Source organism: Perca fluviatilis, chromosome 15 (genome assembly GCF_010015445.1).
Source record: "Perca fluviatilis chromosome 15, GENO_Pfluv_1.0, whole genome shotgun sequence".
Classification (NCBI taxonomy): Eukaryota; Metazoa; Chordata; class Actinopteri; order Perciformes; family Percidae; genus Perca; species Perca fluviatilis.
This window is the reverse complement of record NC_053126.1, coordinates 15,222,280-15,248,477: the sequence shown is the minus strand read 5'-3', so window position 1 is coordinate 15,248,477 and position 26,198 is coordinate 15,222,280. Positions and strand designations below refer to the sequence as shown.

Genomic DNA, 26,198 nt, shown 5'->3' with positions numbered 1-26,198 from the left:
GAAAAGATATATAGATAGATGGGTGTAGGAGGCAAGACAGAGAGTGTGAGAAAAGAGGATTAGAGAGAACAGAGGAGCGGATTTAGGAAAAGAAAGGGAGGGAACAGAGAGGGAAAGATGAGCAGAATTAAGAAGCAGACATGTAGATAGCTTTCAAATATTTTCAAGGGGACATACTAGTAACAGCTAGGTAGGTGTTTGTCTGGATCTCTCCTGCGAGATTGCGGGCAAAGCACTGAAACATCCCTGTGTCATCTGGCAGGAGACCGTTGATCTGTAGGCTGCCTCCTACCAACACCCTATACCTGGGGATCTTTACCGGGCTGATGGGCACTGCATCTTTGTACCACACTATGTCTGGCTGCGGCGTGCCTGCAGAGGAAGCAGAGGATTAATTTATTTCTTCGTCATTGTGACGTTTTTATTCTGGTTTTTGTTTCATAATTTCTTGCTCTTTCACACATGCAATAGCACAAAGAAAAACAAACACCACTGACCCCGTGCCTGGCAGGGGATATTGACCACCTTCTCCATCTCTGCACTGATGTGAGTTGGCGGCTCTTTTACAAACAGAGGATATTCTGTTTCAAAGAAGAAAAAGCATAAAACATTGCCCCATTTAAGCCTTTAAGAACGACTCACAGATCATCTGTGCTTTTTTATCTCTACCTTCCTCTATTGAATGAGCATTTGCAACACTCTAGATATCGTCATCAACTCAATTACTGAAGTATAAAATGGCAACACAATGTTCTCTCAACATGGGGGTTAGCATGCTGATGCAATATTTGGATAATTTCAGCTCAGCTTCTCTGTGGAAGGTTAAAATGGAAATTGTGGGTTATTTACCTAGCACATGCAGGAAGGCCCCAGCAGTGACCGATGGGACGCTGCTACTGCGGAGTGACGCCTCACACTCGTAATAGCCGCTATCGCTGACTGCAGGCAAAGTGATGACCAATCTACGGCCGAAATCTCGGATCCCCGTATTGACCACTACCCCGTCTTTCCTCCAAGTAACACTCATTTTGACGAGAGGTCTGGAGGAGAAAAAGATGAAAAGAAAAGCAAGAGATAGGGAGTGTAGTTTAGTGCTTTTAATACAGATTTTTATTCCGTTTCAAGGTTACAGAGCACTGAGGGAGCAATGGGATACATCTGTCATTCTGATTAAGTCTTTGAATTGGAGATAATAGTCAGGATTCAGCCCTGAGATTGCGCGAGATAGGGAGAACAGAGTGAAGCCGTGAATCAAAGGGAAGAATGGAGGAGAGGTAAAATGAGAGATGTACAAAATACTTTTCTATCATGTTCAAACAAAGGGTTTCCAGACTCATTTGAATCACAAAATATCAGATGTGGAGGCGAGAGAAGGTGGAGGTATTTTGATAATGTGTGCGTGTCTGTCTGGGTTGTATTTGTCTTTTCCTCAGTATCCATGCGTGTGTCTGTGTTAGTACCTTGCGTTAGCAACACATTCCATGATAGCCTCGTTTCTTCCCATGGTTACACTGGTATTCTTGGGGGGGATGATGATTGAGGGGGCGATGGGGTCTGCAGGTCCTCCCACATCTATCACACACACAGAAACAAATGGACATAGATAATAGAAGTGAAAAAAGTGAAAAGAAATCTATAAACTATAAGATGACCTCATATTAAGCCTGTGCAGCTGCCTGATATAGCCAACTGAGCATGACTAGATCCGTACACAGAGATTGACAGTCACTATCACCAGCAGGTAGCCAGCCTGCTATCACCCAACTATTAACAGCCCTGTCTTTACTTTAGATTCTTTTTCTAGTGCACACAGCATTTCCTGCAGCACGATGTTAGCCCAGGTGTTAGAAGCCATTATGTAGCATAATTGAGACAAACACAAAAGGCGATTAAATGCAGCACCATCACTCACGGGTTTCACGGAGCCTCCAGCCAACCATCGATTCACTGCCCTCAATCAGTGATCTCTCTCTGAATCTGATCTCATTTTCCCCCACCTCCCCAGAGTACGGGTATGGGCCTGTGCACTTCTATGTGTTTGAGCGATTGCGCGTTTACGCGTTAATTAACGGCCTGTACTGCGTGCATGTGTGTTGCCCATGTGTTTCCACGCGCAGGTTTTTTTCAGGGCTACACCAGGTTAATAGGGCCCGTAATCACATTTTTATTATCATTATTGTTATTTTGTGCCATCTTATTGTGTCACAAAATAACACACCCTTTCAAGGCCCATTTCTGTGGAATATCAGCAGTGTAATTACAGAGCTTCCTGTACAAACACTGCCTAAATGCAGGCACAGCCCTCCTGATGGGTTATTGCCGTTTGGTTCTGCTCCCCATTTGATTGCTTCGCTCAAGTCTCCAGCTCTTCAGCTGTACAGTCTGAAAAATCATAATTTTGGTTGCATTACAATTTTACAAACCCAGTTGAATGCATTTTTATCAATAGGTTGCTATAAAAATACAATTTACCATTTGAAATGTGATTGTTTGTTGGGCTCCCATAGCAGAAATTCTTGTTTAAGTAACAAGCCACACACTGTAAAGTTGAGGGTTAGGTTTTAAAACAAATATAAAACATGGCATTGAGTACAAATGTTCACAGTAGACTATAAGATGCCAACTGTATTAAAAAGTAGTGCTTTTAGCTGAGCCACATACTATTAGCTATGCTTGTACAGCTTCAAGCACAAGCAGCAAAGAAGGAAAAGAAGAACAAGTCAAATGAAGCTGCTGCTGACATTTAGCTGGCATATTTAAAGAATAGCATTTAACATTTCAAAATGAAGACATTTGAATTAAGACCAAAGCATCATTAAACTCAGATTGCAAAGATAATTCCATGGCAGCATACAATGACCAGGAAATGCATTGCCATTATGTTTGGTAGATAAAAAACTCAAATTGGGTTTTGTAGCAAGCAGTCTGGACGTGTAGACAGGCGAATAACAGCAACATTCATCCTTTTGAGATGCAATGTGTTTTATTCAAAAGAAAATATTTGGAGGCAAAGGATTACCCATTGATTGAAAGGTAAATAGATCAATTTTGCAATTTTGCAGCTTAAAGGTTTTAGAATGTATTTCATTATGGTGGTACAAGCATCATCTTGAGGGCATTATTGACATTATCATTTATTTGCATACTGAAGACCAATCAATCCATGTAGAACAGCTTTTTGTCAAGTAATCACAAGACTCAAAAAATTGAAAAGAAACAGAAACAGGCTGCAAGGATTTACCAAAGTCCAAAGGATTTATGAGGAAAAAATTTTAATCACTTGGGTCAGAATTTACTGTCTTAAGATTACAGGCATTTGGCAGATCTATGTAATTTTTGTTTCCTAATTAATGGATGAGATTATGTGGAAAGTTTGATTGTTGTGGGTCTTATGGTCTCTGAGCTCCTGATACATTTAGTGGAGAAGAAATTAGACGTAGAGAGAGGAGGAGCAGGAGAAGAATCGATTGATGGAGAGGGAAGAAGAAGAATATTCATCTTTCCACCAAGAGAGACGAGTAGTGGTATAAACAGCACATAAATAATACTATTATAAATAATCTATGCATCATTCATTGATTGTAACTGCTGATGTTGTCGTGCCCCTTTTAAATATAGTGATTGTATTACACTTTAATATATATTTAAGGTTTATCAAATGTGTTACAGTTTTGTTTAAATATACAAATTAAACAAGTTTGTCTGAGAATTGTGTCCATGTTTGCCAATGACACAATGAAAACTGGGAATCCATTAGACTAGCCAAATAACTCATTTTATTTTCTGGAAGACATGACTGGTTCCTTGGCAGAGACTAATTAATGTATTGCAGTTCATAAACTCTCAGTGTTGAGAATACCTCGAGTGTGTAATCTTCTAATTAAACGGGAAAAGTAAACAACGTGGTGACCTGCATAGCAAATTATTGAAACTAATGTCACCATATTGTTGACATCTGTCTGTGTCCAAAGACAATTGTAAACCCAAGTCAACTGTAGTGAATTTCACACTCTAAAGAAGAGAACAAAAAGCAAAATGTCTGCCCACTTAGCCAATGTCAGTTTGCCTTTTACGATTAGACTCAGCTCTGTCTCATTTGTATGCTGCTCCCTTTGGAACAACACGCTCCCTCTACTGCATATTTTTCCATCTTTTCTCCATAGAATTTCTAAAATGAACAAATGCAGCTGTAAAAACCTTATTGACTTTCAGATGCAAAATATGGTTGTGTGATCTGCAAGGTCAGATTCAGTGATATTCAGTGATATCTGGTCCCCACAGATTGCTGTGTCATGCGTATTGAGCATTGAATTACAAACACTGTGCTCACAATATGATGAGCAAATGGCTGATATTAAAAATGTTCAGCTCCACATGAGAGCAGGTTAAAATCCTTATTCAATAGTATAAATGATCCAAATCACAAGGTTGTAACATATGTGGTATAAAATATTATCAAATATGTTATCTTCAGAGACAGTTTGAAAATGCATTTAGTGGCTCCCTAAATTGGCTGGTCGTAGTAGAGACTGATTTTGACTAGAAGAAAGTAAGTAACAGTATTTGGGAGAATTTGAGTGACTATGTTCAGATGAAAGAGGGCGAACGTAGTTAGAAGGATAGAGAAGCTTCAGGTTCAGCTAAACGCTAATAACTTGACAGGTAACCGGGTTTGCATGAGCAATTCCAAACTTTATTTGAAGTTGTGAGCATGTATATGAGAGGCCGACCTTCTAATCTGATGTGTGTGTTTGTGTGTGTGTGTGCATGTTTAATCATCCCCCGTTTGCCCAGTGCCACTTTCATAAATCTGCGTTTTGTGAGGAGCGATTAAACTGAAGGTCCACTTTATGGGCCCGTACATCCAGCCAGTCAGAGAGCTGCTGGAGCTCTACCTAACACACACCTCATGACCGTAATTCACTGCTCGAAGCCAGAGGTCAGAGGAGGACTGCAGAACAAGAGGACAACTATTGTAGGTAATGGGTTTGAATACTCTGTTGGAGAGAGAGAAGAAGGAACAGCAGAAAGGAGTGATACGATGAAAGGGTGCACCAGTAGAGGGCGTTATCTCTGTTTACTCTGGTCTTTGGCTGAGCCACCTGTTGTGTAGCTGCTGTGCTGAATGAATGTGTGTTGAGCTGAAAAATAATATGAGGAATGAAACTTTTTTTGCAACAACCTGTTAATGCAGTCTGCTAGTGAGGTATGTTTCGCTAAGTGGGCGAGGAAGCCTGTTGCTTAAATGTGTGTGGATGCACGTGCACCTGCATGTGTACTTACTCTCCACTGTGAGTGTGATGGGCTGACTGGTTTTGTTCTCCCCATTCTTGTCATTGACCGCCTGGGCATAGTAGCGTCCCGCATCAGGGGCCACAGTGGACAGGATGACCAGCGTGTTGTCCAGGGTGATGGCACTATAAGTAAATATTCATGCCCACACACACAATAGTTTAACTTTAACTTTTAAGGACATTGCATTGCCTTACATGCATTCCCATGGCACTCACTTAATCTCAACCTTACCCTCATGAAGACATAAACGGCTTTAGCTAGCGAAAAATTTAGTCAAATCAAATTGGTGTCACCAATTTGGCTCCCAATTAATCAGACATCCCCAGTCAACTGGTGTGCATTACAAAATGTGTCCCCAAACATACGCTAAACCACTCACACATACACACATTAACAAGCGCACAGACACACTCATATCATTAAACCAGGGAGTAGTTGCTTCTCACAGTCAATAAATCCTAAGGGTAAACTGACACACAATCACACATGCATGCATGCACGCACACACACATACACACTGACTCATAAATTATGTCTGAAAAGAAGCACAGAAAACCAATTTTTATGAGCACTTCCATCTACAAGGTACTGCAGTGTCTTAAATGAATAGTTCAGAATGTCCCTTATTATGTTATACTCTCTGTTTCTGCAGTAATTGGGTATTAACACAAAGTAACTCAGGGGTTTTAGATTAGTGAGGCTGGTTTTGTGATATACTTAATATATACAGCAATGAATTGGTCCTACAATAGCTTTGAGCAACTGATGAACCTGTTGATTACTGATTTATATTTAAACTATATTTTAAGATGTAAGCCACTGTCAAAGCCAATCTTTGCAACCTGCCACAGTGTATATAGATGAATAATTGCAAAAGACAGCACATAAAGTCTAGAATTTAGCCATGCAGACAACTATATTTCTTTAAATGCTATAAACTCAATATAAGGTGTTGCATTAGCATCATGTTAGCTTGGCTGTTTCGTGGAGTGTTTTTTGGGCACATTCATTGCACTTATAATTACAATAAGATACACAGAATACAAGACAATGGATGGATACTATTTCTACTATACTATTTCATCTATCATACTATCCAATTTGCTTGAAAAACACCATGCTAAAAATCCTTTTTGTGCCTCGAGAATGGCTGAATGTTGGTTAGGCAAATGGGCTCAAACGTTTCAGAGGGGACCATTAAATGAAGGCTGACACTAAGCACGCGGCCAGATTAGGATCTTCACATCTGCCAGCATCTGCCTGATCGGTACAGGATAAACAGACAGACTCCTGGACAATTAAGAGCCGTGAGTCTCACAGAGTCAACAGACACTTATACAAACACACAAACACCAACATACACACACACCTGTGAATTTCAATGTGGCCTGACACAAAGCGAGCAAACAAGCGGTAAATGCAGAGTGTCCCGTCAGTATCTCTCATTGTCACGGAGAAAAGCTTCACCGCTTCACTTCTGATAAGAGTCAGCCACACTGTAATCAGCTCTGGAATTGGTTAAAACATTAATGGAAGGGGTTGAGATTTTTCTTACAATTTCCCTTACCGATCCGTTCTTTAATCGAGAGCATGCAACTCGGGGTGAAAGTTTTCATGTCAGCTACAACATGGTAGTTGCTGAATAATACATGATGAATTGGGTTCTGAGGAGTTGTGGACTGCCTACCTATATTTGTCTGGATGGCAAAATTGATCTTAGGTGATTACCTTTAGATTGATTGATAAGTTGCATATCTGAACAGGCACATGTTCAGTGAACAAAAAAAGCTAACACACACACACACACACATTCATGCTTGGAGCATAGCCCATATAATACAGATTTACATACAATTATACATATACTGTAACTCCCACTGTGCACATTTGGACTCAAAGAGATTCTAACCACAACCACGTATGCACACACCCAGGGGTGAGGGCTGTCAGTCAAACATATCATCAATTGAAGCCTTTTGTCCAATTTTGTCTAATTGGTTCCCCTGCTGCCTGCTCTATCTCTACCCTTCAATCATTCCGCCTGCAAAGTCAATAGGGGCAATATAATAACCCGCTTTATCATTGAGAGGTGATTCAATGATGAACACAGGGCCGGCGCCAACATTTGTTCATCAACTACTCTGCTCAACTTCGCTCATGTTGTGTGTGTGGGGGGGATTGGAGAAAATCTGTGAGCAGTATTGAACTTCTTGGAGTTCTCTGAAGTGAAAAATATTCTGCTTCAGCAGCTCAGCGTTCACCAACATTTCATATATGAGTGTATATGAGACACGCGCAGAAACACACAAGAGTCACATGCACTCACTCTCTACTCGTACAAAGGTAGACTTACATACGGCTGCTGGAGGGAATCTTACGTCCATCTCTGAACCAGGTGATCTGTGGCCTGGGGAAGCTGTGTATCTGCGGTGCGTGGATGAGAGCCCCCTCACCCTGGGATACAGTTTGAGACCGTTCGCCCTCCACAAAACCACCCATATCTAGCAGGCATAAAGAGAGGAGTGTAAGAAAGTGAGACAATAGAAGTGAGCAAAAGAGGAAAATTAATACTACAAGAGAAAATGTGGGAAATGGATGCCAGCAAAATGAAAAAGAAGAATTGTCATTATTTCCACATTATGTACCTTTTTCAAATGCTAAGCTCCTTTCCTCCACATACTGTGCCTGACAACCCTTTAACAAAAACAGTGTCCTCCCTTTACTCTGCCAGATGTATGGAAAGAAACTCGCACTTACAGGCAACCTGCACTTCAGTACTGCACTGCATTAAAGCACCCACTCGATTTCTCACAATGCAGCGGTAGTGGCCAGCGTGCAATCGGTCCAGCGAGGGGATCAGGTACCTAATGGGCACACACAACACAAAGTGCCATTAGTCATCATCAGCATGACAGACAGCAGCATTTGTCATCTTGCTTTTATTCCCCACACTCAAGACACTAAATTAATTGAGATGTTTCAATGAAACAGTTTAAATGGCATTCCACTTAGCCATTAGACATAGATGTTCTAAATTAGGCATATAACAAAGTAGCCTTGAAGTGTGATTCAGTGCTGATGTACAGATGGACAGTAGATGATAAACTAAGGAAAGAAGAATGTAATATTAAAGCCAGCTGTATAGTGAACAGCAAAGAGAGTTTCTGACAGACTGGCTGGACTCACAAAACCCCATTGTTATCCTGTATCTTCAGTCAGTGGAATCAAATCATATGAGCACCTCTTACCTGTTACTCCTGGGCATTCCTGATGTGCATTCATGTTAAATGGTTTGTGTGAAATGCTAGGTAGATAATCCCAGAGCTGAGTCCCCTTTAATTGGTTTGCTAGAGCCACTTAGGAGTGCGGAGTCGGCCCCTTCCATGTTCCCCCTGCACTGCAATTCAGAGTGTGTGTGTGTGTGTGTGTGTGTGTGTGGGTGTGGGTGGGGGTGGGGTGTCTGATTAAATGGATTCCAGTTCTCCTCTTTGATCAGGGCTGGTGAAGAATAACAAGCAGAGGGCTGCAAAGAAGCAGACCCAGAGACTAAGCCACGTGAGAGCACAGCCAAAAACTGAGGAAAGACAGGAGAATCCGAAGAAGACGAGGGGGAGAAGAGGAGAGAGAGGATGTGAGAGAGGGAGCGAGACATGGGAAAGGGTGTGTGGGGAGCAGAGGAGGGGTGTAGCCACTAGCCAGTGATAGCAATCAGACAATGCCACCTGAGAGAGTCTGTCCATGTCTAGGGGACTAGCCAGACTGTGAGTAGAGAGTGAAGAAAACGAGCTAGAATTAGATAGAAACTGACTTTCACTGTGGACTGCAAATGTGACTTGTGAACACACATGCAGACACACAAGCATACAGTACATGGGCAAATGGGCACACTGATGCATACACACATACACACAGAGAGGCTTTGTTAGCACAGGCTGAAGCTTTCTCTTGCCACAACTCGCCGTTAGTTGAATTCTTCCACATTGCGTTCGGAGGCTGAAGTGTTACAAAAAAAGGTGCCCAGATGAACTCCACGGTCAGTGAAACAGCACCTTAATAGCCCACCCACACAGCACAATCTGATGAAAAATATGCATTGTTATAGCACCATGCTAAATTTGTTTATATATTGTTCTATATGTATTTCTGTTAACAAAAATATATGGGCTGGTTCAATTATGCCTGGTATATATAATAACTTTTGCATAAATATAGAGAAACACATAGTTTGTGAAATGTCTACTGCTGTAAGTAGCCCTTGAACATCTCAGGTGCTTTTCTTCTGTATTGGGTGCAGCCAATCAGAGAGGAGTCTTGGAACCTACTGGGTTTTTTGAGGGGTGGGACTTAAAGCAACACTAGAGCACTTTTCCCGCTTCGGTCCCCCTACAGTTTGGAAGCGGAATTGTCTGTTACATTACATTATGTAAATTTGCCAGATCGGGTAGCGGATCTGTAGTTCGAATGAGACATAATGAGACATTACGACAGTGGTAATGGACAACTCCACTTCCAACCTGTAGGGGGACCGAAGCAGGAAAAGTGCTCTAGTGTTGCTTTAACGGAACAAGAAACAGATTGAGTATATATTTTAGTTTACTCAATGAATGGTATGTATTTCTTCTCACATTATTATCCTTGATGCTTTGGCAATATTGTTATTTCTGACATTCATGCCAATAAAGCAATTTGAATTGAATTGAATTGATTGAGAGCGAGAGAAGCGGGAAACAGTCAGAGAAACGCTAAGAGCTGGTTGTAAGTTCAGTATATCGGATGCTGCCACACGTGATGCTGCAGTAGACATGCTCAGGACTTTCCGCTGCATGGCAGAAGAGCCTGAGTTTTGCACACAAACACTCAGGACAGGTTTCTTCATCTTACAGCTTCCCGCTGGACAGAGGGTGTGAAAAGACTGCTATTAACAGCTTTCTGAGTTACCGAGAAACAGTGAGTACAGACGATATTCACCTTTCAAATGAGCTCCAACAAGCATGCTAGTAATGTCATTCATGTGTTAAATAAGAGATATAATGGCTAAGAATGAATGCATGGGAGCTTTAGGCTCATGATAACAGTATAGCTATATAATAAGCTAACTAGGCCTCTCTGCATCCTGGTCAGAGTCATATGCCTGAATTTGTTGGCTTCTGTAGACACATCCTACTTTTACATTTTAGTACCCCTGACCAATTCATCTCCCATGCAACAGATCTCTCAGATTTGAAGGGGCACATGATAATCCTGTAACCAATTAGAATTGAGTTAGTGGGCTACAGTTAGAGTTTGTTGCGGCAATGATAGTTTCAACAAACCGCAGGAGAAAAGAAGTTATCTGCTCACACCATCTCTGCATGTTGCAAACAGTGTGAGATACAAATTGGAATGAATCTGACAATCCCCTGAACACAGTGTGTTATGTCTCAGGGGAGACAGCAGCCAAATCAGTCCTGAATAAATCCATAGAAATGAGCCTTGAATATGAATAAAAATGAGCTATGAGCTATTAGTTACAATTAAATGCTGCTAAAATGTCTCATGTAGTAAGCTAATTATAGTTGATGAATAAAAAAAAATGATAATAGAATCAGCAGGCAAGGTTGCGTTCCTTACCTGTATTCCAAGGAGAAATGTGTGAGCTCGGTACCATTGTAGATCCATTTGAATTCCAGGGGCCAGCTGCCCTCTGCCATGCAGGTTAGGACCAGGCGGTTCCCCTCCAAGTGGACCTGGGTCTGAGGGGGCTCCATCTTAAAATAAGGTGGGACATCATCTGTTGGAAAAACAAAGAAAAGAAGGAAGGGAAAAACGTAAGAGTGATATAAAAAGACATATTGGGAAAGACAGGAAAAAGAAGAATGTGAAGCAGTCAGAGGGGTAGTTGGTTAAAAAAGGCAGTGATTTTGGTGATTCAGTAACAAGCTATTTCCATTTTTTCTACTGCACTGATTGGGAACTTGAAGGTCAAGAGGAAAGCCTGCCAAACAGCACATGAAATAAGTTGTTGCTGCAAAAGCAGCTTACTCTTTTATTTCAAACTGAAATGTGCTGGCAAAGAGGTAGAAGAGCAATTTGTGCAGCAGAGGAAGTGTAAATGAACTCGTCCATACCTCTAGATCAGTAAAAGAGGATGGGAAGAGAGATGGAGGGGGAGAGGCAGAGGGAGATGGAGAGAGGAGGGAAGGGGGAATAGACAGAAAGCAGATGGAGAAAAATACAGCAGAGATTGTACACACAAAAAAAAAACCTAAGCAAGTAGGAGGAAGAGAGAGTGTAAAACTAGGAAGCCATGGGGGGTGGGGGTGGTAAGGGCTGCTTTAGAAAACACAAAGTTTCCCAGCCTTAAACCCTCTTCTCTGACAGGATGAGTTATGCTCTGTGCCTCCCTTCATTTATCTTTATAGTTCCCTAATGCAGCCAGATTATACAGGCCCCATCCGCAACACTGCACACAGCCAGTGCAGCCACAGAAAGCCTTTAAGGTGATACGCAAGGTCCAGGGCTGAGCTCGGAGACAAAGTGCTTTCATTTGAGCTGATGAAAAAGGCATGATCAGACCTATTGATCTGTCTGCCTCGCCAGCCACGGGCGACACTGAGCCGATTGTGCCAGTGTTTGTGGCGGGCTAATTAAAGTCTGTATTAATAGTTGCAGTAAGCCGCCAAGGCCTGAAGCACGCCTGGTTGTAGGTCTACCACACTAGGCTGACTCACTCTCATGGCAGATTGCTGGAGCCTCTTTCTCTCTCCACATCCACACGCATTTTCATGCCCAAGATTTATGGTGGTGAAAGCAGAGGATGGTGTGGTGGAACTGGGTGAATGTGAGGGCAGCCTCGCCGAGCAGGGGAGGGGATACAAAAAATTGGACCTGATTGAAACTGTAAATAAAAGAATGACTCCGCACCTCTGTGTTTCACACCGGCGACCACGCGCACACTGTATGCAGACGCAGAAACACAGATAACAGGACACAGACATACACACTAGCACACAATACCCCTCTGAAAGCTGCAGCTTATTCCCCTTTCTATTACCCTCAAAGACACCACTCATAAAAGGAGGCAAACAAACAACAGCCACCTCAACGCTTTCTGTTTCCAAAACCAGTTCTTACATTTTTACCCATTTGGTAACAACAATACTCCACAACCTGGCTGATCTGTTCTTTCTACCACTTTTGCATGAACCTATCCAAAACAAACTGATCTTTGTCTGAGCCCAAATGTGGGAGCCATCCCTTTTTTTCCACAGGCAGTAGCTGCTGGAGTGGTGGCTTTGCTGTAATTCCATCCACTAGTAAATGCATTTGTACTTGACACACACACACGCACACACACACACACACACACACACACACACACACACACACACACACACACACACACACACACACACACACACACACACACACACACACACACACACACACACACACACAATCCCAAAACATTTACTTATGCCTGAAAAAAACGCACAGCTGGTTCAGGGGCACGGTGGCTACATGCACTTAGTAATGCAGCTACATCAACAAGCCACCATTAGAGACCTGCACATGCCGTACTCACACATTGATCGTCTGAGGCAAGGAATATGCATAATACCAAGTTACTGATGTGAAATTGCGGAACAGGGAATTGCGAGTACAAAAATCACCAATGTGGTTACATGTTTTAGTGCCATTGTGTTCCTATTTGTTTATGCCTTAAATTACTTATTGAGTTGACCCCTGATTGTGAATCCCTGAACCCTGGCTAGCTGCTGCACTCGTGACCAATTTCACAAAAGTGTATTTGTTAAGGAGCAAAGCCAGCTGGGAAGAGAGAAAATTCACTGTTACATACAGTGCAGAATTGACATCCAAGAAAAGATTTCTCACCATGTAAAAGACAGCTGAAGTGATCCTCTCTTTGAGTCTCTGTGAAATCTTAAATGACTGCTGGCTGTAACAGTTCTTAATGCTGAAGGAAGATAGGACACAGTCCTCTGCACACTGGGCTCTGGGATCTAATGAGTTTCCGACAGAGAACCTATTGTCTGACCCTCATTCTCCTCTTCCTCTTCATCACTGTGCTTTTGTTCTTTGCTGAGGTCAAAAAACGCTGATACATGTTTGTGCCTGTGGTAGACACTGCATGCAGATCACAGTAGATGAGTATGCTGCTGTCACTAATATGTCAGCTGGATGTGTTACACTGTACACCTACACTGTGGTATCATCATCGCTGAGCTGATCCATAATTTGCCTCAGCTGTCATCTCATTTTAGAGCACTGCTGTACACGACAAATACATAGCACATGTCTCATGTTTACAGACACACGTGCCTGTAGACACAAACACACATCAAAAGTACATATAGGGGACTATAGAATCAACTTAATGATTGGAGAACATTAGCCCATCTGATTGAAGCAGACATGGCAGCACTATGTCAAAGGTAGAGCTGACATCTTTTGGAAAAAGTCTGGGGTGGAGGGAAGAAGAAAAGGAAGAGCATTGGCCATGAAGAACTGGTGTCTCCTTATTCCAGTGATGAATGAAGGGACAGTGGTGGGTTTGGCAGGTGCAAGGCAGTGCCTGCTGCAGGCTTCGAATCCAGATGGAAAGCTCGAGGGCAGTCCTTCTGGACCATGGACTCCTGCAGCACTATGAGCACAGATAAAAGCCAACCGAGATGGGTCGGCAGATCTAGGGAAGACCAAAAACTGGCATGGGAGGACCAGGAAGGCTTTAATGTGGCTGCTGTGCAGAGCAGCTGCCCCCAACAGTCAAGCTGCACCACCACACTATTCACAAACGATATGAAAACACCTTATTCTAACCTGACAGCTGAGGTTGAATGGTGGCATTGCTCCAGCCGGGTCCACTGCTGCATACACAGAATTTTAATGTCTGTGAGACAAAGACCACAGGCACCAGGGCAGCTTTTTAAAGCAAGGCCCATTGTGTTCCCCATTGCGCCATGCTGGCATGCAATCACACAGACAGTGTTCACATTCGGCTTTTGTCTTGTACTCTTTATCTTGCTTATTTTGTGTCTCACCTCCTTAACCCTGCTCCACACAAGCAGCAGGGAGCTCATCCTGCACTCTTTTTATTCCTCAGGCAACTGTGTTTGAGCCTATGTAACCACATCCTAGCTAGCACTTGGCACAACTGTATCACTGAGATGTAGCGATAAAGTAGAGCCTCTGCCTGTTGAAACATTTGGAGACGCCATTTCTCAATCACTCCACATCGCTATGTCTTTCGCTCCACCTGTCTTTCGCTTCCTAGACACACACATATACATATTATGCACATAACTTCCCTGCTCCATGGACCACTTCCAGTGCACCTCATGGCACATCATGTCATCCAGGAAAATTTAGAGCTGTCATTTAGCCTCTCCAATTGGACTTTAACATGCGAGATGGGTCATGGTTAGCCTCTCTGATGGGGGTTATGCAACAGTCATGGCAGTGACCTTGGCCTAGTAATGAGTTGGTGAACGGGTGTGGGTTGTGGGGTTGGTGGAGGGGGGTTAAAAGCATCTTAAAAGCTGATGAAACACCACCCTTATAGATACACACACACGCACAACAAACACACACACACACACACACACACACACACACACACACACACACACACACACACACACACACACACACACACACACACACACACACACACACACACACACACACACACACACACACACACGCCTACTGGGTTGCCTTTGGTGAATTGTTGCTTTACAAGTTGAGATGAGAATGTTTGGGCCAGGACATGAAGCTCTTTTAACACATAAATACACACACAAACACTCACAAACACTCACACCTTCCCCCACGGAAATACGATCCGTCCTGAAGGTCAGGCTGATCTGTCACTCTGTCACCAGCTGCTGTCACCGGGACAACAGGCACCCCACCGATTTACACTCCATCACTTAGGTGAGTCAGAAAATAGGCGGACATGAAGGGAGGGTTTAAGAAAAAGAGCAAACAAGAAAAGACAGAGAGGAGGAAGAGAGAGTGATGGTGAAACAGATGGTGAGAAAAATGCAGGGTTTAATGATAAAAGAGAGATTGAGAAGTGATGTACAGAGGCAGGATGAGGTGAGGGACTGAGAGAAGGAAAACAAGAAATGAAAGGATGTCCTCCAACGCTAGGCAGCAAGGTGAAGCGACCCATTACAGCCAGAGCCAAACAAGCAGGCCAGGCTTGAAAGACAGGGAGGGGAGAGGGAGAGCCTCCATCTAACCCTACATTCATTTAGAGAAATGGCCCATGGATCAGCATCTGCATGCTGCATGTGAGTGCCAGTCCATCATATCTCGATGTCTCCCTACCCCCTTTGTATTTATAGCCCCTAGAACATGTTGTGCACCATTCAGTGGGATAACGCCCTGTATGAGATCCCCTTGGTATTGATGTTGTGGCAATATAGGTTTCATGGCCCAAGTGACATGCTTTTAAAAGCTCATACAATCATGCTCACTGCTCAGAGGAAAAAGATGAAGTAGGAATATTGATTTTCCTGCTTTGATGTTGCAGAAAAAGTCCTCAGGTCGCCACAGATGAAATACCGCCCGCATACCAGCTGTGTTTAGTGGATCGCCACGGGTTAATTGATGTTAATTGATGTGATTAATTGAGGTGTAATGTACTGCGGTGACGTGTCTGGGATCCCACTTGCTGCGGGGCCTGTGTGCATGTGTGTGTGTCTAGGTGTGTGTATCTGATGCTACAGCAACACAATTAGAAGCACTAGCATCCAGCCAACAAATTGAGATTTAATTAGGAGCGAAGACGGAGCGGGAGGCCAGTCAATGTGCAGCAGATTGAATTATCTGGACACACACTCCAGTGGGCAGCACAGACAAATTCACAGTCACACACACATACTCACAGTCACACACACATACTCACAGTCACACACACACTCTCAGTCACACACACACACACACACACACACACACACACACACACACACACACACAGAATTATTCCCTGTTTGTCTTGCTGCTCCTCTACCTCCCTCTACCTTTCTGCTATGCTTGTCTCATGCCATCTTTTCTTTTTGATTCCCTCTTCTTCTATTCTCTTTCCATCTTAAGTTTGTCTTCTCTTTTACTTTCCACAGCATCAGTTTCCTCCCTGTGTGCTGTGGCAGTTTCTCTTTCTTGGTGGCCTTGATCTCTCCCAATACAGTAGTTTTCATACTCTCTCTCCTTGCCCTCTCATCAGTTGTCATCACTCTCCCTTTCTCTCTGCGTCCCTTCCTTCTGAGCTCTGTCGAGATGTCTTTCCATCTTTCTCATCTCCCTGCATCGCTCCTTACTCCATTTTCCTCCATCCTATTGCCCTGCTCTCTCATTCTCTTCAGCACTAGCAGTATAATGTATGGCGTACCAAGGGACGTGTCTGTGATATCCAGGAGCCTAATTAGCAAGTCCAGCTCCTGGCAGAGAACACGGCACGCAGAGGAGCACAGGCACAAGGCCCGGCGTCAATTAATGAGACCTCCCACACCCACAGCCACCAATACACACCCTCTGCAGCATCAAGTCTCTAGTTAGCTCAGCCTTGTCCGATGAACAGTGGGGAAACCACAAATGAACAACTGTAGCTAGATGTAGGTTATGTCTTTAATCACCAAGGGATAGTCCTATAGCTTTGTAAAAGACAAAGCAGGGATTCGTGTCTGACTTTGTAGCACTCAAATAAGATTTATGCAGCGGTGAGTTGTCAACATATTCTTGGAGCCAACAGATCAACATTTCAACTTAGTAATGTAAGCCAGACACTATTGCAATTTCTTACTTTCTAAAGACAAGATATATGAAATTCTTTCTTTCTTAAGGAAGTGAGATTTGGATAGCTCTTATGGGTAGAACACATTTGGAAATGATCCAGGCTTGCCACCCGTTGTAGTGCGTGCGTGACTGACATAAGAGTAATATTTCCCAGGTGAGACAGGTGGCTTCTATGATTTAGTAAGGTTTTGTGTGCCAGATCACATACAGATCTTTCTCCGACTTTTCTCTTTTCTCTTTTCACTAGGGAGAAGGGAGATGGTAGCAGGTGGGGAAGAAAATAGGTACAAATTGAAATTTCACTTGATCTTTTTGAGAGCTAATTGACATTGTTTGAAAAAGGAGAAACAGACAAGAAGAAAAAACAAGAGTAAGCAACAAAAAACAGATAAACGACAGTAAGTGGAAGAAATAGCAAATAAAAAAAACACAAGCTGCATCGGGAATAGGAGGCGGGCAGCTTTTCTCAAGGCATGAGAAGGTTGGAAATAAGCCTAAGTGAATTTAGAAAGTAGGGCAAAGACTAATGGAGGAAAATAAACAAACGCGCTGAAATGTGAATTCCACAGGGCCCCAGGTCATTAGAGTTAATACTGCACGCTATGCCATCTGCCGCGATTGTTTACACTAGCCTGGATAATTAGATCCTAATTAGTAGATGGTATGGTGGGGGAAACGTTATTTCACATGCATTGAGGTGGAGATGATCAGATGCACCTGCAATGCTGTGTTGCCTGTCCATCCTGGAATCCCTCTGTTGGTGACTCCATGAAGATATCAGACAGGTCTTGATTTAATTGCTTGATGCACCAGACGTAATCTGGATCTTCCCTCCTTTTTTTTTGGAGAAGAGAGTCAACATTGCTCTTGACATTATGAAAACGTGTCTGCTCCTTGTTTTCCTTTATCCCTCATAATGCACGTGTGTGTGTGTGTGTGTGTGTGTGTGTGTGTGTGTGTGTGTGTGTGTGTGTGTGTGTGTGTGTGTGCAGGTGTGTGCCTGTGGATGAAAACATATGTGAATATGCTCATCCTTGTGTGTTTGTGACTGTGACCAGAATATTATCAGGCAAAATGCATAGACTAAAACTGCCATGTCCCATTCGTTCTTTTCTCCCCAGCCGATCCCTTTGAATCTCTGAATTGGAGAGATACCACTGGCATGCTAATAGTGTTTTGCTAGGTGCGAGGTATCAGGGCGCCTGCCATTGTAATATATGCGTGTGGAATGGCTGGTGATTGTGATTCTTATCAGTGTGGCAGAGTGCATGGGCGCCAAGCAGTGAGTGGCAGGGGCTGGCAGTAAATGCTAATGGCAGAGAGCAGCTGACAGAGAAAAGAATTATTATCTCCCTTCATTACATTTACACGGCCTGCCTGTCTGTCTCACTTCCTTCCTCTGAGCCCAGACGTGAACAGCAATCATTGTTGGCAATGCTTTATTTACATGTTTTGCAGATGACATACACCTTATTTTTGTGTCAACGCATCATGCACTCGAGGATTGGGAGTTTAGGAATTTCTCAAATTTACAATACGTCACACAGATTACACGTCAGGTCTTGAGTTGGACCCGATGAGTTGGAGATGAGTAATGAGATGAGTTAAAGAGTGTATGGATGCTTTTTTTTTTTATCTTTTCTATACCTGTTGCAGGTCTGGGATGATGTGTAGCAGGATCATCACCTTTGTGAGCAGGGCAGCCTGTGAGAAGTCCCTGATCCTAATTGAGACTTCTGGAGTGTGAGAGCTAACAGAATGGAGCTTGTCACATCACTGCCTGTCTCCACCACATTACAGAGGCTCTCTGACCACTATTTTCTCCCTTTATCCATGCTAGTGGGACCAAGTCATGCTCTGTGATGGTGTAAGACTACCCCATCACCCCCTAAAATCACTCCTTAAAGATGGAAGCTCGAAGCTGCAAGCCTCCTATTCAACATCCCACCAGGCCACATCTCTGACCTCTGATGCATCTGAGTCTTCTAGTGTCTGTGAAGTGCACATGCCCCCCCAAGCAGGAGAATGAACACAGCTCCGTGGCATTGTGTGAAGACAGGCAGCAAACACAACGCCAGCAGGCAGACAGAAAATCTGAACGCCCTGACATTATGCTAATAGAAATCTTTTGGCTGGTTCTTACATGACTTCACACTACATTGCTCATCGCAATTAACAGATACAGTAATGGGCACAGAGTGAGAAGCCTGCAATTTGAACAAAGCAGGAAAAAATTCTCAGTCAGGGATCCTAATTGTCTTATCTCCCGCATGATCTTTTAGGATGGTTTAGTGCGAGAAACACGACTTGTGAGAATCGCGTGCGCTTAATAACATCCTATGTGAATAATTTGAAATTATGCATGCGTGAGAATGAAATTAATGAATAATGATTAGACAGTAATTCTGACAGACCACACCAGAACATTAAATCTGTGTATATTTCTCTTGATTATCTAAGTACACAACTTAGGATAACAAAGCAGAAGATATGTCCACTGAATTCGACTATGTTTTAAACATACAATCAAACTCTAAGCGTAATTAATCACCCTTCTCCTTCTAAAATGCCTGCCATCCGTTCACCTAATGATAAATGTAACAAGCCCAAATTTCCACTTGTAAAGATTGAGTCATGTTGATCTCAAAATTGCAAGCTGCCTTACAAGAAAACCAAAGCATACCCCTTGATAGTTATCATAACACTGGCACAAACTACAGCTTGGAGCCCTGGGCCAACAATGCTATCTAATATATGAGGTTCATTTTGTTTTTGTAATTATATTCGTAAGCTTGCACTCAAGCTAACATTGCTTCCAGTGTTGCTGCAGTGATGTTGGCAAGGTTGCTTTATTCTATTTGGGTTGTACCTTGCTAAAGGGAACATTTACCCTGCCTCATCCTGGATTTAAACCTTCAACTCTCTGTACCCCAACACGTCCATTTGATATACAAGAGAAGTATGGAAAGGTCTGAAGAAGTTCTGAATTTGTAAAGTAAAAACCAAGGTTAGCTCTATTTTTTGTCACAGTCTTATGCATATGTAAGAGCTCTTTACATATAAAAAAAGGAATTACAACCACAGCAATTTTAGTCTTCACACAATGTCACATATATCCTGGAGGTTTTCGTTAAAAAATTACATAGATTTAAATCGGAACACCATCTTCCATTAGGTTAATGTATTCAGAGATCTTTTTTTCCCTCCCTGCTGTGTTCTTGAAATGTTCCCATTACTGCTCTTAACAAACCAGTGTGAAACATTTTTTTTGTTGGTAATTCTTTGAACTTTCTCCGCCTCTAAGGACCTACAAAGCGGAGGCTCATCACTGTTGTTGGCTGCAGTCACATATTGAAATATGCAAACAATCAAGCGGATATGGCATAATGTTACAAGCAACGGGATGAGTGATTTGAAGGCTTGATGCGGCCCTCCACACAACATAGAGTTAGAGCCTGTGAATTGCATCATACACGTCTGCTAAATTTCCACTTTTGGAAACGAATATCACTAAATGACAACCTAACAAGGAGCCAGATGGGGGAGGAAGGAGTGACACTTTTTTCACGTTTGTATTTTTCACCCATGATGGGACCTAATTCCATATTACTACATCTATAAGCCATGCATAAATACACATCAAATCGCCTTTTTTTCAAGCCTCATAATCCCTGTATAATCTTCATCTACAATGTGAGCAGCACTAAATTGGAGGGAAGATTCACAAATGAACATATTTACATCAGTCCCATTAGTGAGACACTGCTCAGAGATCTGCCGCTGTTTCGAAATGCCTGTAGGCACTTAAAAATTGTATTAAAAGCACTTTAACGCTCACCATGTCATGGTAAGTAATGTGCTTTAATACACATATAATGCAGTGGATTACAACTCGGGATATTAATAAATCAACTGTTTTATTTATTACTTCTCCTTTACCATGGCGAGTAAATGACATGTTTAATCTCTGTCATGGATTCAAGGGCTGTTTGTGTGCTTTCTTGCATATGTGTGCAATATCCCCCCAAATGTGTGGACATGTGGGGGGATATATGTGTGTGTGTGTGTGTGTGTGTGTGTGTGTGCGCGCACATGTGCGTGTGTGTGTGTGGTGTGTGTAAAATGCAAATGTCGGCACCTTTATATAGTATACAGTAAATGTAGATGTTTGTGAGTGTAGAATAGGTGTTTACTTGTGTCTTCACATGTGAGTGTGCATGTATATTAATGAGGATACATCCTTGTAAGTGAATGTGTGTGTGTGTGTGTGTGTGTGTGTGTGTGCGTGTCTCTCTCTCCAGTTGATCCGTGTATGTTTGAATTCTTCACCAGATTAAAGAGACGTGATTTTACTCCACAGTCCCTTAATGATAGACAGATCAAAGCCCATCATGTTCCTGGCTGAGTTGAGGGGGATCATTAATGATGGGTCAACAGGGCATCATTAGCCAGCATGCTACCCCTGCAGCATATTTACTTTTCTCAGAGTCTCATTGTACGTGTGCGTGCACCCGTGCGTGTGTGTGGTGGGTGCACATGCCTGTACGCGATCATCCAATGCATCCATATTGCTCTCTGATCTCTGCACAGTGTGTGGGAGGAACACAGGTCTCTCCTGTGGCCCATTTCCCCACAGACAAATGCTGCTCCAGCGGTGAGAGCTAGCCTCATCTATTGTACCTCCTGCCTCCATCAACTCACTTTCCATCTATTACGACCCAACAGGCTGATCTTCATGGCTGAAGCTCATTGTAAAACCCTAGCCTTGCTGATTCAATAGGCTCTGGAGGGTTCTGACAATGACCAATTCACTCATGACTATTATTCATCACAAAACCTTTCCAGCTCTCCAATAAAATCCACCACCCACCTTTCCTACTCTGTTTGGTATGCTGTAACAATACATCACTTACAAATGCTGTGTTGCCCCTACCGAACGTACCATGCACACACAAACACACACACACACACACATCACTTTTCTCTTACAACTCCACTGAACAAACTCGTTCTCACCTCAGAAATCACTATTTTGGTGCAGGGCTATTCCTTCTCTTAGCAGTTTCACATACATTCTTTCGCCCTTTACAAACATTCCCTCCTGGCTGCCTTCTACCATCCACCCTTCTCATCTGCAAACTGCTCTTTTCCACTGCCAACTTTGTCTCTCTCCCTCCCTTTCTCACCTGCAGATGCCACCCATCCACTGCCTCTATGCCTGACTGCTTTGACAGGCCCGAGATTCAAGCATGGGGGATTTGATCCCTCCATGAAGTGAAACTCTGGCAGTGGGGTCCACTCTCAAACCGCCGGACGCAGAGCCCTGAGCCACCGATTAAAAAGTCATGAAGGCTTTTAGGGGCATGCAGGGCTGCAGTTTTCCACTCCTCTGTGGATTGGCTGCCTGAAAATAGTCTTTGTGTTCCTGAGACAACAGTAGAACATGCAGGAGGGGGAGGAGTTTGAAGAGATGCAGGTTAACAGAGCAGCAGTGCGTGGGCCACCTCGCTCTCCCCTGTGCTCTTAAGCAGCACTCTCCTGGCCCCTCACTTTCTCAGATTAGATGAAACACCCACAGTCTATATACACTGTACATCATTGTATTGTCCAGGCTTTACCAGCATGGGGCTACAGCTCTTTTAAAGTAGTGGCCTCCTCCTTTCTTTTCCATCATGCCGAAATCAGCTTGGGCTAACACTTCATCCTCTAATACAGAATGGTAACATCTGGTAGCATATAGAATACCGATGCCTCCTTTGAAGATGAGTAAATGGACTAATGAGAATGTCTGTGAGCTAGTATATCATCCACCTGAATAGCTTGCTTTCTAAAGGTGCCACACAAATCAAGTAGGTGACCACTTGCCTCATAATGGCTGCAAGGACAGGTCGTATACAACAATACACGTGTGAAACAAGACCTTAATGTGCTGTGAAAAAAAGTCTGTCCTCCCAGCATCGGTTTACTCTTACCAACAGCCATCCATACTATTGTCACAAATAGCAGCCAGCCCCTAATGGAATCAATAAAGCCTTGCAAATATTTACAGGACAAGAGAGCCTCAAGGCAATCAATTCCAATCTATAGGACGATGGAAGATTTCTACTGTGGCTGTGTTTTAGGTTAGAAAAATCAATAAAGTCAGCTTTGGAAAGAGAAGGAAAAAAATAATAGTATTGCAGCAGCACCCCTTAGTCTTTCACTCACACGCTCTCCTTCCTTCCATCATTCTGACCCTTGTTTAGGTTCCTCCTTTTTTTTCCCTGCAGTCGTCCAAGTTTGACATTGCAGGCCGCACCTCCCAGCAGGTATTGGAAACCGCAGGGAGTGCATCCAGCAAGGTAGTGGGAGACTTTTAAAGAAGGCAGAAGCTAGTGGATGTGACAGGCTGTTGAGCCTGGGAGATAACAGCATATGCTTCTGGAAGTCTTAACAGGTAGAAAGGTAAAGTAGAGGGGGGTGGAGGGGGTGGAGGGGTGAGAGGGCCAGGCAAATTCTCCGGATAATAGGATATAAAAACAATGTTGCTCAGTTCCTGCATATATACACAGGAAACAAGGACAGCAGGCTGAGTGACGGAAAACGAAGCATTGAAGCAGTGCAGAGAATAAGAAGTAGGGTATATTAAAAACAGATTGCTTCCATTTCTCTCTGGGGGCAGATTTTTTTTTATGCACAAGGTTGTAATCCCTAGTTTATGTTCTGTAGTAACTAGCTCAATAAAATACATCAACCTAGCACATAAAAAGTGAATAAACGGAGTATATAAAAGTGTGTCAGGGCAGCAAGAAGCTATAGAAGTCAAGACCGCCCAGAGTGATCACTGATTTATTGAGGCACTGATGCCTTGTAGTGCAGTGACAAGTTCAGCAACTTCTGATAAATAGGCGATAATGTCAAGCTTTTCTCTGGTGGGCACACAGTTTCCAGGCCTCACGCAGCTCCCCGTTCTCCAGCCTAATGAGCAGGTAGTTGGAGGGAGAGGATGAACAGAGCAGAAAAAGTGTCTCTCTCTAACTCTCTCTGATGCCACTTGCTGTGTTTTTGCTCTCTCATGCACAGAGCTCCTAGAGAGAACGATCAGACGGAGCTACAGCTTCTGCCAGCGGCTATCAGTGTCTCTTTGACAACTCCACCTTCCCTCTGTGGAAACATACATGTGGGAAACAAACTGTGTGTGTGTGTTAAATAGCCACACACAAAGCCTCTGGTGGCCAGCTTTATCATAAACAGACCATTCTAAACAGCTACACAAGGGCATACAACAAGTGCACGGTTAATAGCGGAACCACATGTCACTGTACATATCACATTGCGTTCCAATGCCCCAGGGCTCGAAAACCTAAGTACCTGGTCGACTGCTTCATCACCAAGTGCCTGCCTCAATGTGTGCGTGTGCAACAGTACAGATATATCAGGCAGATATGTTCATTAATCAACAGTTCCACCATGGTTTACGTTTTGCACTGTATGCATCATGCAGATATGAATACTGCATGGTCCACACTCCAAAAACAACTGTATCCTGATCTGATAGATATTTCACAGCACAGCTCAAAAACAAGAGTTGTTTCCAATAAACAGATCAAACTGACAATGCACCGGACAGAAAGTGTGTAAGTGTGTGTGCACGCCTGGGTGTGTATAGGAGATAGAGAAAAGAATGGACAGAGAGAGAGAAAGAGAGAGACTGACAGCACAAACTTGAGGGCCTACTTGGCAAAGCATATGTGGTTCTGACTGCCAACTTGTGAAAAATGTCAATTACCCTCTCTACATCTAAAACTTTTATAAAAGGTTTCTGGGCTGTATCAAAGCCTTCCACCTCACCAGCTCCCTCAAAAATATTTTCTCTCAGAGAAAATCAGCTTTAATTATTGAGAGCGTGGCTTCAAGTTTATTAGTGTTTTTCAGGATTTCCTTCAAAGCAGTCCAAGGCGCCGTTGTGCATTTCAAAAATGATCTTATTGATTCTAACATGCTTTCCAATTTGCAAAAAGACATACCGTCAAAAACCTAAGATCTGTTGCCTGCAGTGGAGGGCTTGTGATTCATTACAAAGACAACTGTTTGCAGACACAGAGGAAACATGTAATAGCAGCAAACACAGATATCACTCTGGAAGGAAATGAGAAACAAACAGAAATCCGCAGAAGAGAGGTTGAAAATAAATAAAGATGAGTGAGCAATGATGCTTGTGATCAAAAAATCGTAGCGGCAGGTGGTCTTGCTAGTCCACCATATGGGGAATCAGACCTCCTGGCCCCATCATGAACTGACCCAGGCTCAGACTGCTTTCACAGGAAGGTATATCTTTCCCAGCAGTACATCAGACAGACAAAAAAACAGGCAGCCCTGATCTTTCTACTTCCATGAGCAACACTGTTTTAATCCCTTCTGGATCAAAGGGGGCTGCAAGCTTTGCCTCCCTTTCATTAAGGAGAGATAGAAGACAGCATGGAAACCCTCCCTGTTCTCCAAGACTCAACGGCCAGGTTTGATCAATCAATAGCAGACCACTAGCTCTGGCCTAAGTGCTCCTGCTGTAATCACTCTGGAGGATGATGTGGTGGGACCAGAAAGACACAACCAGCCGCAAGAACTTTCATCAAAATAGTCTTTGGTCTGCGAACGAGTCTAATTATACTATGCTTTGTTATTTTCGATACCAGCAGAAAAGCTGCTGCCTGACAAGCACTGCCTCAGTCCTTAAGTCCCATCGCTCAAAACATGAAAGTCTGAATGCTGGTGAAGGGACAGAATAGGGATCAGCCAGGCTGACGGAGTGCCAGTACAACTGGGCTGCTGTCTGACTTTACCATTGTTTTTCACTGGTGGAACATAATCTTCTTAATCTCAAGCTAAACCTGCAGAACAATTGACCCATTTTCATATGCAGCTTCTTGTCTCTGAATGTGTGCCCATATCTAATTTAGAAGTGTTAGAAATCCCTCTTCAATCTAGGTGATCTGTTCTCACCAACCTGTCTCCACATTCCTCTAATCCACTCTGATCTAATCTAATGCATATCAGCCAGAGAATGCCATGTTTATGTATTGAGTACTCAGGTTCTGCTGTGCTGTCCTACATGTGTTTAACAC

The 26,198-nt window shown here is 43.1% G+C and overlaps 1 protein-coding gene across 2 annotated transcripts in view; it reads right to left on the bottom strand.

The window, feature by feature from the left end:
- sdk2a (sidekick cell adhesion molecule 2a) overlaps nt 1–26,198 on the bottom strand; it is an 85,103-nt gene that overhangs the window by 28,483 nt on the left and 30,422 nt on the right. For both annotated transcript variants that reach the window (XM_039825703.1, XM_039825704.1), the window contains exons 2-9: nt 10,906–11,065; nt 8,053–8,159; nt 7,649–7,796; nt 5,284–5,417; nt 1,461–1,572; nt 850–1,040; nt 498–581; nt 178–372 (exon numbers count right to left, since the gene is read on the bottom strand). In XM_039825703.1, the coding sequence (XP_039681637.1) occupies nt 178–372; nt 498–581; nt 850–1,040; nt 1,461–1,572; nt 5,284–5,417; nt 7,649–7,796; nt 8,053–8,159; nt 10,906–11,065 (1,131 nt within the window). The remainder of the gene's footprint in view (nt 1–177; nt 373–497; nt 582–849; nt 1,041–1,460; nt 1,573–5,283; nt 5,418–7,648; nt 7,797–8,052; nt 8,160–10,905; nt 11,066–26,198) is intronic.